Genomic DNA, 13,419 nt, shown 5'->3' with positions numbered 1-13,419 from the left:
CTATCTAAAAATACAAATAAACACAATTAAAATAAAATAGAAAAAAGTTGCTTGTATATTGTATGTTATCTTAGAACTTAGCCTTTTTGCAAACATCCCATGCTGTTTGCATAAAATGTAATCCATTTATTGTTTTTCTATAAGAACTGTCTTTAGCCTAATATTGCAAAGATCAATGATAGCTTTTGAAAATTTTTCGTGTTTGTAATATATTTTTTTATATGTAAATAACGATAAACTGATAATATAGAATTGAGTCCTAATTAGAAAATCTTAATATTTAAATTTTTCCAAGGATGTCAGCACATTATTAATATTAATTTTTTTATTTATAGGTAAACCATAAATATAATAGAAATTGATATTTATTAATATTTGACATAATATTAGTATTATACTGGATTTATTATTTGAATTAAAGAAATATGTTTTATAGATATTTAGTTTTTTGAGACAATACTTACATAAAATAAATATTATGTTTATCGAATTAAAGAATAATTCCTTAAATTTCTCTTTCTGTGTTTTGTGTGTGGTGTGTCTAATTGGTTTAAGATTTACTACTGGATTAATTAATTTAGCATGTTGTCAATTGATGTCACTAGCAGTTTCTGTTACTGATTTTTAGTATTTATTTGTAGCTACTTTATATTATATAAAAAAATAGTAATAATTCAATTGATTAACTCTTTGTAAAAAAAAACTAAATTATCAAACATCCTATGGTTAAAATATATTAGATCATATTAATAATTAACAGTGGAAAAGCCAAATAATATAAGTTATACTATTATAGATAAAAATATTTTAATTGTTAACGACAACACAGACATAATATTTAATACATATATTTTCTTTCTAAGACTTAAGCTAACTTTAATGTTAAAAATGTAAGCAAAAAATTAACACTCCTTAAATTATTTTAAACAAAACTACCAAAATTTGAATTACTCAGAAAAAAAAATTATTTGCCTTTCCACAATCAAATTATATAAGTAATTTCATCTTCTAATCTTATATCCACTATATCAAAGTATTATAATAATGATTAATGCCAACTTGTTTTTCATTATCTTCATCATAGGGGATCAGCTTAATTATTTCTTCTACTGCTTCAGATGACAAAGATAAGAACTCATCACATTGATTCACTCCTCTAGAAATTATAATAAAAATTAATATTATTTTAATTAGAATAATACATTATATAATATCATACCTCATGTGTTCTATACTTCTATAATGTGTCACAAATCCGTAGCAATGTCGAATGAACGGAACAACTATTCAAGCGAACAAAATATGCTCTGGTACTAATACACAGTGGCATACTTAGATGACGTTGTAAATACTCACAACACATTTTTGTAATTCCTGAGAACATTAAATAATTTGCAGCAGAACACAAAACTTTAATAAATCAATAAAAATACAAATAAATAATTTGAATGGTAGTTCATAACTAATCAAAATAGTACTATTTTATACCTCTAAATCTATTTCTGTGACATCGATTAAACCAGAATAAATAAAATCTATTATGAGTTTAAAAGCAAAGGAATCTAACTCTTTTAAGATAACAATATGATCTTTATAATTTTCATTAAATTTATTGAACATTGCATTAAAATAATCACTGGCATTTACTAAATCATTCTTGCGTGCATATATTACTGCCCCATCATCTGTTGTTAATTTCACATCACAAACCACCAAAACTCTAAAAACAAACATTTATTATATCCATGGTTTCAGCAACTAAAATAACTCATAACACATAACAATAGAGCAAGATCATACTCGAATGTAAAATAATATCTAGTTGGAAATTGTTCCCTGGATCTTTGTACTTGATTTTGAGAACTTGAGGGTGACAAATTATCATAATTCATCTTTCTATGGAAACCACACCTTTTTAATTCAATCAAAAATAGTAGCTGGTTATTTTATAAATAATTGTATGAATATTGGAAGGCACCGTCAAAGCTTCTACAATAATGTGCAGTTGACAGTGACTTCTGATGGCTCTAGGTCATGTGTAGGACACTAAATTTTAGACATGTAACAAAAAAAAAAAAAATTGATGATGGTTTCTCAAACTATAAAGAGTCATTTACCTCTTATAATACTATCAATTATTTATTGTGTTATATCGATACATATTGTTTAATGCACTTACCTAATGCAGATTTATAGAAAAGGTTTTTTTTTATAGTAAAACGGATCTATTGGAAACGCTTACTAATGAACCTACTGCTTAAGTCTTAAATTTCAACATATCATATTCGCATTAATAATTAATTACTTAAAAACTAGATTAGACCACTCACTCAATCAACTTTAAGGTGTTGCCTGAGCAACACTTGTACACTAGGTACATTACACACCAGTGTAAAATGACATCGTATACAAAAAAAACTAATAGATACCTTACACAAATTATTGAGAATCGAGATTCAAGAGCACTGTTGTAAAAATTTGATAACCAGCGTCTCGTGAATGACGTTCAATGTGGAGAGTTAATAGCAACTATGGTTTCGGAGTCGCGGACGACTGCAGTCTACTGTCTGCAGCTATAATAAAACATTTTTAAATATCAATATTATTGCATTTTAATAAAATATGTATAATATATCTATAAATAAATTTTATAATGTTTATTAGTTTATAGTTTGCACAGACAGTTGGTTCGACAAACGATAAGTGTCGGTCAACTCGACGTCTCGATCGTACCCGAACGGTTGAAACTCGATTTGCAGAACGTAAACAATAAAATTTCTATAATATCGTTCTGCTGTCGTTACCGGAGTTGGTTGCCAAGACTCGAGAGTGACAGTGACTGATAATCGTTAACAGCCTTATAGATTGGTGGCCACTGGTCGACTGAGAGGATACGACCACGCGGCACGCACCGTAATCGCGTCTGCTATTATATATTTTTTTTTTTTACATAAAAAACGAAACGATCACTACCGCAAGCGCCACTCGCGTCGTTGACGAGTCGGATGCGAGTTTCAAAAAGTAACAGTCTGCACAGATTAGTAGATTACTCGGTCAAAGTTTTGATCTAAGTTAGCGGTTCGAACCACGGTGATTGCGAACCTTGAATTGAAGTTAAATCTTTAAATTGTGAAGGTGAAGTATAACTACGTCCTATACAGGGACTATATACATACTTCGAACGCGCCCTCGCGCGGACCGGTGCAGCATTGCAGCTCATCGCGGGAGTGTAAAAAGGCGAAAAGTTTGAACGAAAATATAATTTTGAATTCATTCGGAGTTAGGTGGGTTAGGTAGTGTGGAAAAAAAGCCCCTAAAAATACTGTAATTCTAATAAATTGTTATTAATATTATTCAATATTGTTGAGTTGTGATTTTTAATGTACAATTAAACAATGTTCATATATTGTACGGAGCACGTAACATTGTGACTGGTACGTGTGTTCACACTACTAATAAAATCAACTAAATAGTCGATACTTGGATCTTAATGGTAATAACTGTTAATCTAAAATGCGTCACATAGGTACCTACAGATAATTACAGTGTGTATGAAAGAGATCTATTTTTTTATTTTTGTTTTTTTTTTTTAAATAATATGATATGTTTAAAAAAAAACCATTAATATTTAATAGCTATGGATTTCTTATTTCTTTTAATTTTATTTGACTATAATTCTTAGTTTTCACTGTAGTCTGATAGAAGATAATATGTCTTGCCATAGTCGCGGTTTTAAAGTTGAAGAATATTGTGCTCCCTCGGAGGTTTCAAGCTTGGCGTGAAAATCTAAGAATTAGGTTTTTATCTATACTTGCAGGAGAGATATACCTGTATCGCTGTATCGTTAATCGTTATGGAGATTTACCAATTCCTCGTGAACAGGCCGAACAGGGCCTCCACATACAATTGCACATAAACACACACATAAAAGATCTGCTTGTGAACCATGAGGTTTTAAGACACATGTTCTTGGAAACTTATTCTGGAGGATTTGTATTATTTATTTTTGTACGAGTAGGAGAAGATGATGCACATACTGGGCAAGCACAACATATGACTATAATAATTGAGGTTTACAGTAGAAATAGTAGAATTAATGATTTAACATAGAATCATGTCATTAAATCAAAATTAGAAAAATTATTGAGGCTAATCGATTATTGCTTAAAACACATTATGCTACATTACTACTGTACTGGCATGGCATTGATCAATGTTTAAACACATTTTTCACTGTTATAATTTAGTATGGTGCATACTCCAAGACCCAAATATAATATATAATAGCCAAGTGGGCCAGTTAATAATTAGCCACATTGCATACATGATACATTTTATTATTTCTATTTATAAATTTCAGGTACTTAAACTAAAATTAGAATGAAGTTATAAATACAAAATAATTTACAAATTTTCCAAATTTGAATACCTAATAAAAAAATCTTGCTTTTGTTGTAACATTATGTTTAATTTATTTTTAATTTTATCATATATAAAGAATTAATAAAAAAACAAAAATTTAAATAGTATAATTAAATGTCAACTTTCATACTAGCTAAACAACGATATTGCAACAAATTAGTCCAACATTTTAGCAATTTGTATATTATTTATAATACTACCAGTAAGTGTCACTACTGAAAGAGCCTTTTCAAAATTAAAAATCATAAAAAATTATTTAAGAAATTCATGTGGCCAGAATTAATTTCAAACATTATGCTATAGGTACTCATTACTCAGTATAGAAAAATATAGGATTTCAGGGATGGAAAAAAGCAAATTAATTAAAGATGTTTGAAACCTGAAAGCTAGAAAGACTAAATTTGTTTGAATATAGTTTTACTATGTCTGAATTGTACTTATAAAAATACTTAGTTGACCAGTTTACCACATTATATAACTAGGTATTGATTATTTCTAATTTCTAATAAGTGTTAATTATTAATGTTCTTTGTATAAATATAGTTATAATTATTTAACTGCATGCAAACTATTATTACTGTATCATTTATGATATGATAACATGATGTTTATTATGAGTACTAAAAGTAATAGATTTTGGTAATACAATTCAAATAAATTTTTAATTTAAATGATTAAAGATTGATAAATGATAAATATAATTAACATTAATTAGTATAATATACTAATAATACTTTTAGAAGCTATAAGAAATTATAAAAATTGTAATATCCAAGAAATGAAAAAAAGAAATAAGAGTGTACTATAGAAAGATACCTGACTCAATGACCATTTTTCAACCAACATTATTTTAATTTATAACATTTTTTTTTTCATATAAGCTCTTGCATTTTAAAAGTTTTTACAAGAATATGTCAATATTGTTTAATTATCTATAAATAAGTTTTGATTTTTCTTAACCTAAATATCCTTAACTTATAAAAGTAAATATATGATTATGATAAGTTATACAATACGTAAATACAACAAATTATGTAATAAAATTGAATACAATACACGAGTATATTTATAATATATTATTACACAAAAATACAAATTATTCAAAATATACTAATCCAAATCAAAAATCCAATCAATAAAAAATAAATTACAGAATTTATCATAGAAAAGTTAATACTCCAAAACATAATGTATTCATTTATATTTGTAATTTTATAATGCTAAAATTCTCCAAAAAACAAATTTGTTAGGTTTTTTTCTGATTATGCTTACTTAGAACAGTAATTTATCTTATATTTTTACAAAATGTATACATTTAAAACACCAATCAAATAAAAAATGAAAAATACACAATAAGTTAAATTAATAGTAAATATTTTTGATATCTATTATTTTACATTAAGTCTAAAACAAACATACAATAAAGAAAGTGGTAATCTAAAAATGAGTAAGTTTTTTTAATTATATAGTGTATATTGAGTAAATAATAAATATAAAATGATAAAAATTGTATTAGTTTTTTGGGTGTTGATGAGTTTATACTTCTATTCAATTACCACACATGGTATTATAATGGTTCAAATTTTTTTTAAACTTCACTGTATTAAATTTAAATTATAAAACAAAAACAGATGTAATATTTACAAAAAAAAATTAATAATATTAAACACATCACAAATAAGTAATTAAATAGTAAAATTTTTAATATAGCTTATTAAAAATAAAAATAGTTGATACTTCATATTTTTTTATTCTCCGTGACAGTTATATTTTATTTTGAGTTGGTTAACAAAGATAACTAACTTTTTCAATACGACCGCATTTTTTCTTTTGGAAATATTATATGATGATGGCTTAACTGTTAACTATTGGCTAACAAACGTTTAATTTTTTTTTCCATTACAATCTCATTAATTATTAAGGTAAGTGCATCTTCACATGCTTCGTCGTCGGTTACATCACCAGACAAAAACTTATCACTACACAATTGTTTTAATGGACCATCAGCAAAATCTTCAGTTTCCGGATCATAATCTAAATCATCAGACGCACCGCCCAACATCCATGGTTTTTCGTCCCATGGCAACTTGTTAAGATAAAACATTTCCATTTTATCAATATCCGATATAAAAATACTTGCCCACTCCATGTCCGTGAGAGCAGGACCTTCACGCAGAATCGCAGGCACCAGTGTATAGTTTAAATGTAAATGGACCATTTCGAAAAACATATATACTAATTCTGAATCCATCGTCATTTTCCACGGGATATCGCCATCGAGACGGGCATTCAGCTGATTGTTGAGCAGAGTTTTCATTGCGTTTACCATGCGTTTAGTTTCAAAAGTAGGAATGAAATTTTCCCAATAAAAATTGTGATACCTTCGGTAGTTTAATATGAAAAATTGTTTGCAATTATCAACTGTCAATTTTTTTTGATATTTGTATAGGTTATTATTTATAATAAATGTTATAAAAAGATGTATGTACAGAAAGTAGTAATTATCAAGTTTTACACACAGGGCTCGAGGCACATGTTTTGGTTTTGAGAAATAGTAGTCTAAACAATTCACAACATCGGTTTTGGTAATAACGGTATCTTCAACTTTAACAAGAGGGTTCACCTTCTGCTCTAAACCATAATACCATAAGCTCTTTCCAAATTCAGAGATATTAAATTGATCGATTTCCGATACCCGCGTAAAAAGATATTGAAATGTATTGTCTCGATCTTCTAACAAAGCTTTTATAGTGAACTCAAATGCCGTGCTGTGCATTTTTAATTTCATAAAAAAAACTGACCACAATTCGTATTGTTCACCTAAAAACGGAACTAATTTACTTGCCGAATTTTTTACATAAGCCAAACTCGCCGCAGTCAATATTTTTTGGTTTTCAAAAGCAGCATATGATTTATACAATTTCAATATATTTATAAACTCGAGCTTTCGATTTTCATTTTTACCAAAATCGTTGAGTAAAATATTGGTTTCTAATTGTTTATACATATAATAAAATACCATCTTTGTCTTTTTACGATTTACATCTTCTTTATACTCGAACATATCACGCGTAGATTTTTGCCAATAATTGAAAACCAGTAATTCTAATTCACCTTCTAGTAAATCGTAATCCCTGTTTACTAATTGTTTTACATTGTCGATTGATGTTTTGTTCTCGTCATGTAATTTACTCAGTAAAAGACGGCAAACGATAATTTCCAATTCCAAAATATATTTATCCGGAATAGCACCATAACATAATCTATATTTCAACAAATCTTCTTCGGTATTTGATTCTAAATGAACCACATCCCAACATACATCACGATTAGCGGTGTAACGTTTAAGTGCATCGCCCAAATTGGATTTTACAAATTTGATGGTGTATTGGTGTTTTTTCTCGAATGATTTTAAAGCGTCATATAAATTCACCATACCCTCATCAGCAGTAATGTTGATATATCCTTCTTTAAGATTAAAAACTTCAAAATGTTCTGGTGTTTTAACTAATTTTTTATAAAAGCTCGTCCGTTTTGGTTTATATAATACTGGTTTACATTTTTTTTTCATGTGTTCGATATAATTATCGATATTATTTTCGTGCGGAATATAATCAGTATCTACTGTAGCCGTTGATTGGCATTTTTCAAATTTCTTAATAAAATATTTGCATTTTTTTGAAATATCGTCATTAAGATTAACGCTTTTCCTGCGAGGCGGAAGTCTGCATAGTTCCATTTGTTCTTTTTCTAATTCTTGAAATTCTTCAAATATCTTATCGCTACTCTTATTGTAATTAAAACTAGAGCTATTTCTATTATCTTCCAAATTATCAATCACGTTATTAGAAAGATCTAATTTGAGTTTTTTCTTACAACTAATGGAACTATTATTATTATTGACTTCCACTTTATTATGAGACCTTAAAACCCGAGGCGATGTCAACTGAATCAATTTTTTTTTTTTTGGTGTAAGTTCAATTTCATCGTCAGTTGACAAAATAGGTAATTTTTTTTCCATTTCTGTGATTCTCGATAAAAACTTACGTTTCGAAACTGGTGATTTATCGGTATGTTGCAATTGATGTAACTATTAACATAATAAAAAAAAAAAACTGATTCATAACTATTATTAACTATTATTATTAAAAATAAGAAGTGGAAAACAACGTACGGTATATACCAAATTATCCTGGCTGCTAACTGATTTTGTTATTCCAATAAAGTCGCCATCGTTTTTATTTTTGATACTCTTGTCGCTTTTTTTTTCAATTTTTTTAGATGGCGCCTAAAAAATGTCAAGTACGTTAATTAAAAATTAATATCATTCAGAGTTCGCATGTGTTGTCTCTTTCTTATACACGTGTAAAATTTAGAAAATAAAAAACCAATTCTTACAGTTTATTTTTCACTAATCAATACTTCAAGAAATATACAAACCTACGTAGAATTTAGAAATTCGTAACCTAACTGAACTCGAGCGGTTTTTTTTTAGTTTTCATGAATTAAAATAGTTAAAAAAAAATCTAATATAGGTAACTAAATAAAAGAAAGTAACCAATTATTACAATTATAATTAAACAATTTATTAAAATCAAATAACTCCTTTTTAATATATTTATATGGAAAAAACTGCTCAGGCCTAATTCTCACATATAAATTCAATTATTTCTAAATTTACTCTAATTTTAACTCAAATAAACTATACATATACGAGTATAAAGGATTCGGTAAATACATTTTTTGTGTTATGAGCATGTTAAGTCAGAGACAAAATATACCGCGGCAGTATAGGGTTCTCTCAAACTATGATTATTCGAACACCGTACATCAGAAAATGGATTTTTTAATTAAATATCTACTACAAAAAATAAAAAATCAATCAAAAATTAACATTTTTTTACATGGCTCCGTTTAAACGTATTAAACTAATGGTATTATACTTACTACGATTTCTGTATCCTGGATAACGTAATCTAAATCATCTATAAATTTACTGAAGTCGGTCTTCTTAATCTTCATATGTATAACAAAAATTTAAATGTATAAATTAATAAACAATATAATATATTAATATACAATTTTAGAAACTGGTGTTAGTGTGTTACATAAAAAAAATTCAAAACAAACTAAACTATTATTATATTGTATTTTTTTAAATAATAAATTAATATAATACATTAATACAAGGTAAATATATGATAAAAATTGTAATTAGCATCATCTTTAAATCATCCGTAACATACCAAATTACTTTATTCTGTTACGTTCTAGTCGATATATTCATCAACGCAGGAATGATTATGTTGTGATTTACAGTGTATATTAAAACATTTATTCAAATACCTAGTAAACTACAAAAAATACAAAATTTAAGAGGACGTTATCCTCGTATGTGTTGTCTCCGTCTACCTACACAAGTATGACTTGGTAAATTTTCGTTCATACCAGTTTTAAAATAGTGTGCTTTTAGGTTTGATATTAGAGTAAACTGGCCTATTATCAAACTTTTAGGTGAGAACATTATCTATGTTTTCTCGTTGGTCTTTTAAAATGTTTTAATTTTTAAGAGAGTTATGTGCATTTTCAAATATTTTTCATATTCATAACTCATTAAAAAATTAAAAAATCGTAAAAAACTAATGAGAGAACACAGATAATGTTCTCACTTAAAAGTTTGATAATAGGTCAGCGAGTGCCATTTTATAGGTTTTTATAGATCTCTTTGTAACCTCCAAGTTATTTTAGATTTACCAATATGCTTTAAGACATACACATAACCATTGTAACATAAATTATAAAGCACTAGTTATTATTATCGATAACATTTTTAACATAGCTAAGTCTTTCTACTCAAATTATCTATAACCATCTAACATTCCACTAAACAAGTAACAACATATAATATTATATTATTACAAAAAATACACTACCTAAGTATACTATAGTATCATTTTAAATTTTTTCCGAATTTTTAGCTATAATTAATAAATTTAAATGTGTTGATATAGTGCAATTTTTAATTTTTTGAGTAATTTTTGTATATTTTTAAAGGCATTAAAATCCCAGCCCTCCTTATTAGTATCATAAACAAAATAAACTAAAACTTGATACTTGTTTATTGTCATAATCAGATCCTAGCGTGATTGAAAGTACATAGAATAATATGCATCTTCTACAACTTCCAAGACCTAATTATAATTTATAACAGTTATAATTTTAATATTATTTTATACTCCGATACTAGTATTACTACTAGTTGCTATTTATTTATATAATAGTAAATATAAACCGATGTAAAAAATTTATCTAAATATTTTGAGAATGCTATTGTGTAAAATAAATAATACCTATGTAAATGTAATGATAAAAAGTTTCAAATTTCAACAGTAAATATCTTTGGAATTAAGTACAAAATAACTAAAATCATTATGAACGATATTTCGGTACAACAGGTAAATATTAAATAAACATATGTATAAAGTAAACAATTATTGGCTATATTCCACTAGTGTCGTCTCCGTCTTACAAACATACAATATGGGAAATTTTCGTTCACGTCACACTCTTCTGACTTCTACCTTCTGGCCTGCGTGCTACAAAACACGAGAATTTGCTGACACGGATAATAAACTATTAATAATAAATACTTTTCTCTTTTAATATTAATATTATGATTTAATGTATTTAGTTTATATTTAATATAATATTTTGTATTAATACAACTACAGTAAAACTTTGATTAACCGTCGGTCTCGGGACCACAGTTTTGACAGATAATCGAAAAGACGGTTAAGCGAGCAACAAACATTTTTTTAAACATACATACATATTATTTATTATTTTTTTAATAATTATGATATGCATATTAGTATAATTAGGTACTATTACTTATATTGGTACATTATTGTTATTTTTTTTTAATTTATTAAAATTATTTATTATTTACAATTAAGTACATACCTACATACTTGGATTTTATTGCTACGCGCAAGTATAGTCCGTGAAAGTATGGCCCGTCGGTTAACCGAGAAAGACGGTTAATCGGAGGGACGGATAATCGAAGTTCTACTGTACTGGAAAAGATTATTAGATTGATAATTTATAATTATAATTTAAATATCTTAGCATTTTAATATAATTTAATTTTAATTAACGTCCGTTGAGTGGCAACAATTGTCGAAAAATATTTTAAGTACCTACATATCTTTTGGGGTATACTGTTATATTATTTACTTAGATTTTAATGCATTATTTCAATTCATATATGCGACCATGGAAATATTCACCTAGTGCACCTAGTTTTTACTTAGTGCAGGAGCGGCCTAATAGTCGATCGTGATCGACCGCGGACAATTTTAGTCGATCATGTTAAAATTTATTTTCAGGACTACGCGCCTTATAATATGTTTCTTAATAACTATAGTAGTTATTGAATAATAAAAAAATTTCAATGGAAGTCGATCCTCAAATGTGAGTATTTTAGTAGATCGTGACTAAAAAAAGTTTGGCCACCCCTGATCTAGTGATTTCAATTTTCAACTAAGTATTTGCTTTTTCGCTACGGCTATTTTTAGTAAAGATAGTAGGTACTACTTATGTTTTCCCTGAAATAACAATGTTCAAAATATCTATAATTATAGTAACAATAATAATACATTATACATGGTAATGATACATTATTATTATTACCTAGTTATTTGTTAGAATAAATAATAATGCATTAATGCTCCATATCACAAGTTACAGTAATATTAATAACAAAAACTTAAAACTTATTTCTTATTAAATAATAAATAATATTGTATTATTAAGTATGAATTTAAAAAAAAAAACGGAGGGAAATGTCTATATCCAAACATTTTTTGGGAGGAAAATATTCTATTACACCAAAAACAATTGTGGGGGAAATTGTCCGGTTGCCGTATTATTCTATAGATACAGGTATTTTATTTATTTAAACTAAAAAGTAAAGAATATAGGTATTCACCATAAGTCTTAAACATTAAAAAAAACTTGTATTAAACTTGTTAAGCCTGTTGCGCGTTATTTCATTTAGTGGAGTGATATTTTAGTTTACCTCATCAGAATTTAATGTATTTCACCTCCATTCGTTTATGTTATTTTACATATTACGCATTACACAGGAATATCAGAATGAATAAAGTGATGTGTGGAAAGTGAGTAGAATTACATTAACGCTTTTATATTATTGTTGAATTTTTGGATGATTTGTATGTATTTTTTTCAAAACAATATTATTTTTACTTACTGTGTCATAATTAAAACAATTTTTCGTCTTCTAGAATAAAGAATATTTAAAAAAAAAGATGGGGTCGCGGTAACTATTTTGCGCGGGGCCCAGCAATTTGTTACACCGACTATGTCAGTATTAATATTAAGAAAATAAATTATAAGAGTATTTTCTTACCTTTGCTCTTGACGCTCTTGTTAACATTTCGACAACGTTAATTACAATTAAACAGATCCGGTATTCTAATTATTCTTCACCATAACAAGATTTTATAATGATAAAACGTTAAAAAAATTTGAAATTTTGTAAATTGTGATAGTGCATGAAGTCACGAAATAAAATTATTGCGTAATGCGTTATTGATTTATATTCGACTGCCAACTTACTGAGCTCCACGTGATAAAGTAAATAACAGACAGATCCTACAGATCGGTCCCGAGATAACAGGTAGAATAATCATGGAGTAAACAGTAAAGTAGTAAACACATAAATCGTGGCCAATCGAAAACGTTTATTAAACATATTTTATTTTGTTTGCGGATCACGAGCACTATACAAATTGTTCCATAAAAATATAAAATATTCTTTCTTTTTATTTGTTCATGGTTCCAACCGTGATTGGGAGAAGAGAAGGTGGTAACTCTCGGATTGGTCAGGAGCACGGCTATAGATACTATATTATTGATGCTATAAAAGTAGTATCTATCGCCGTGGTCAGGAGAAAAAAGTGGCTTTTTTTTTCG

At 27.2% G+C, this 13,419-nt stretch overlaps 1 protein-coding gene and 1 long non-coding RNA gene across 2 annotated transcripts; both read right to left on the bottom strand.

The window, feature by feature from the left end:
* Positions 1 to 790: 790 nt before the first annotated feature.
* Positions 791 to 3,437, bottom strand: LOC114126691 (uncharacterized). Its single transcript, XR_003592621.2, has 6 exons — positions 2,734 to 3,437; positions 2,430 to 2,573; positions 1,801 to 2,046; positions 1,489 to 1,720; positions 1,220 to 1,374; positions 791 to 1,156 (listed from the first exon to the last, which is right to left on the bottom strand). It is a non-coding gene; the product is annotated as an uncharacterized LOC114126691 (long non-coding RNA).
* Positions 3,438 to 6,283: 2,846 nt separating this feature from the next.
* LOC114126696 (uncharacterized) lies at positions 6,284 to 13,088 on the bottom strand. The gene is made up of 4 exons (XM_027990697.2): positions 12,854 to 13,088; positions 9,370 to 9,438; positions 8,606 to 8,710; positions 6,284 to 8,512 (listed from the first exon to the last, which is right to left on the bottom strand). Exons 1-4 carry the CDS (start codon positions 12,878 to 12,880, stop codon positions 6,284 to 6,286), a joined length of 2,430 nt encoding a protein of 809 aa, XP_027846498.2. The 5' UTR covers positions 12,881 to 13,088.
* Between the last annotated feature and the right edge of the window lie 331 nt (positions 13,089 to 13,419).

The sequence above is a fragment of the Aphis gossypii genome, chromosome 2 (assembly GCF_020184175.1).
Source record: "Aphis gossypii isolate Hap1 chromosome 2, ASM2018417v2, whole genome shotgun sequence".
Taxonomy (NCBI): domain Eukaryota; kingdom Metazoa; phylum Arthropoda; class Insecta; order Hemiptera; family Aphididae; genus Aphis; species Aphis gossypii.
The sequence above is the reverse complement of the archived record's forward strand: the minus strand, read 5'-3'. Positions and strand labels throughout refer to the sequence as shown.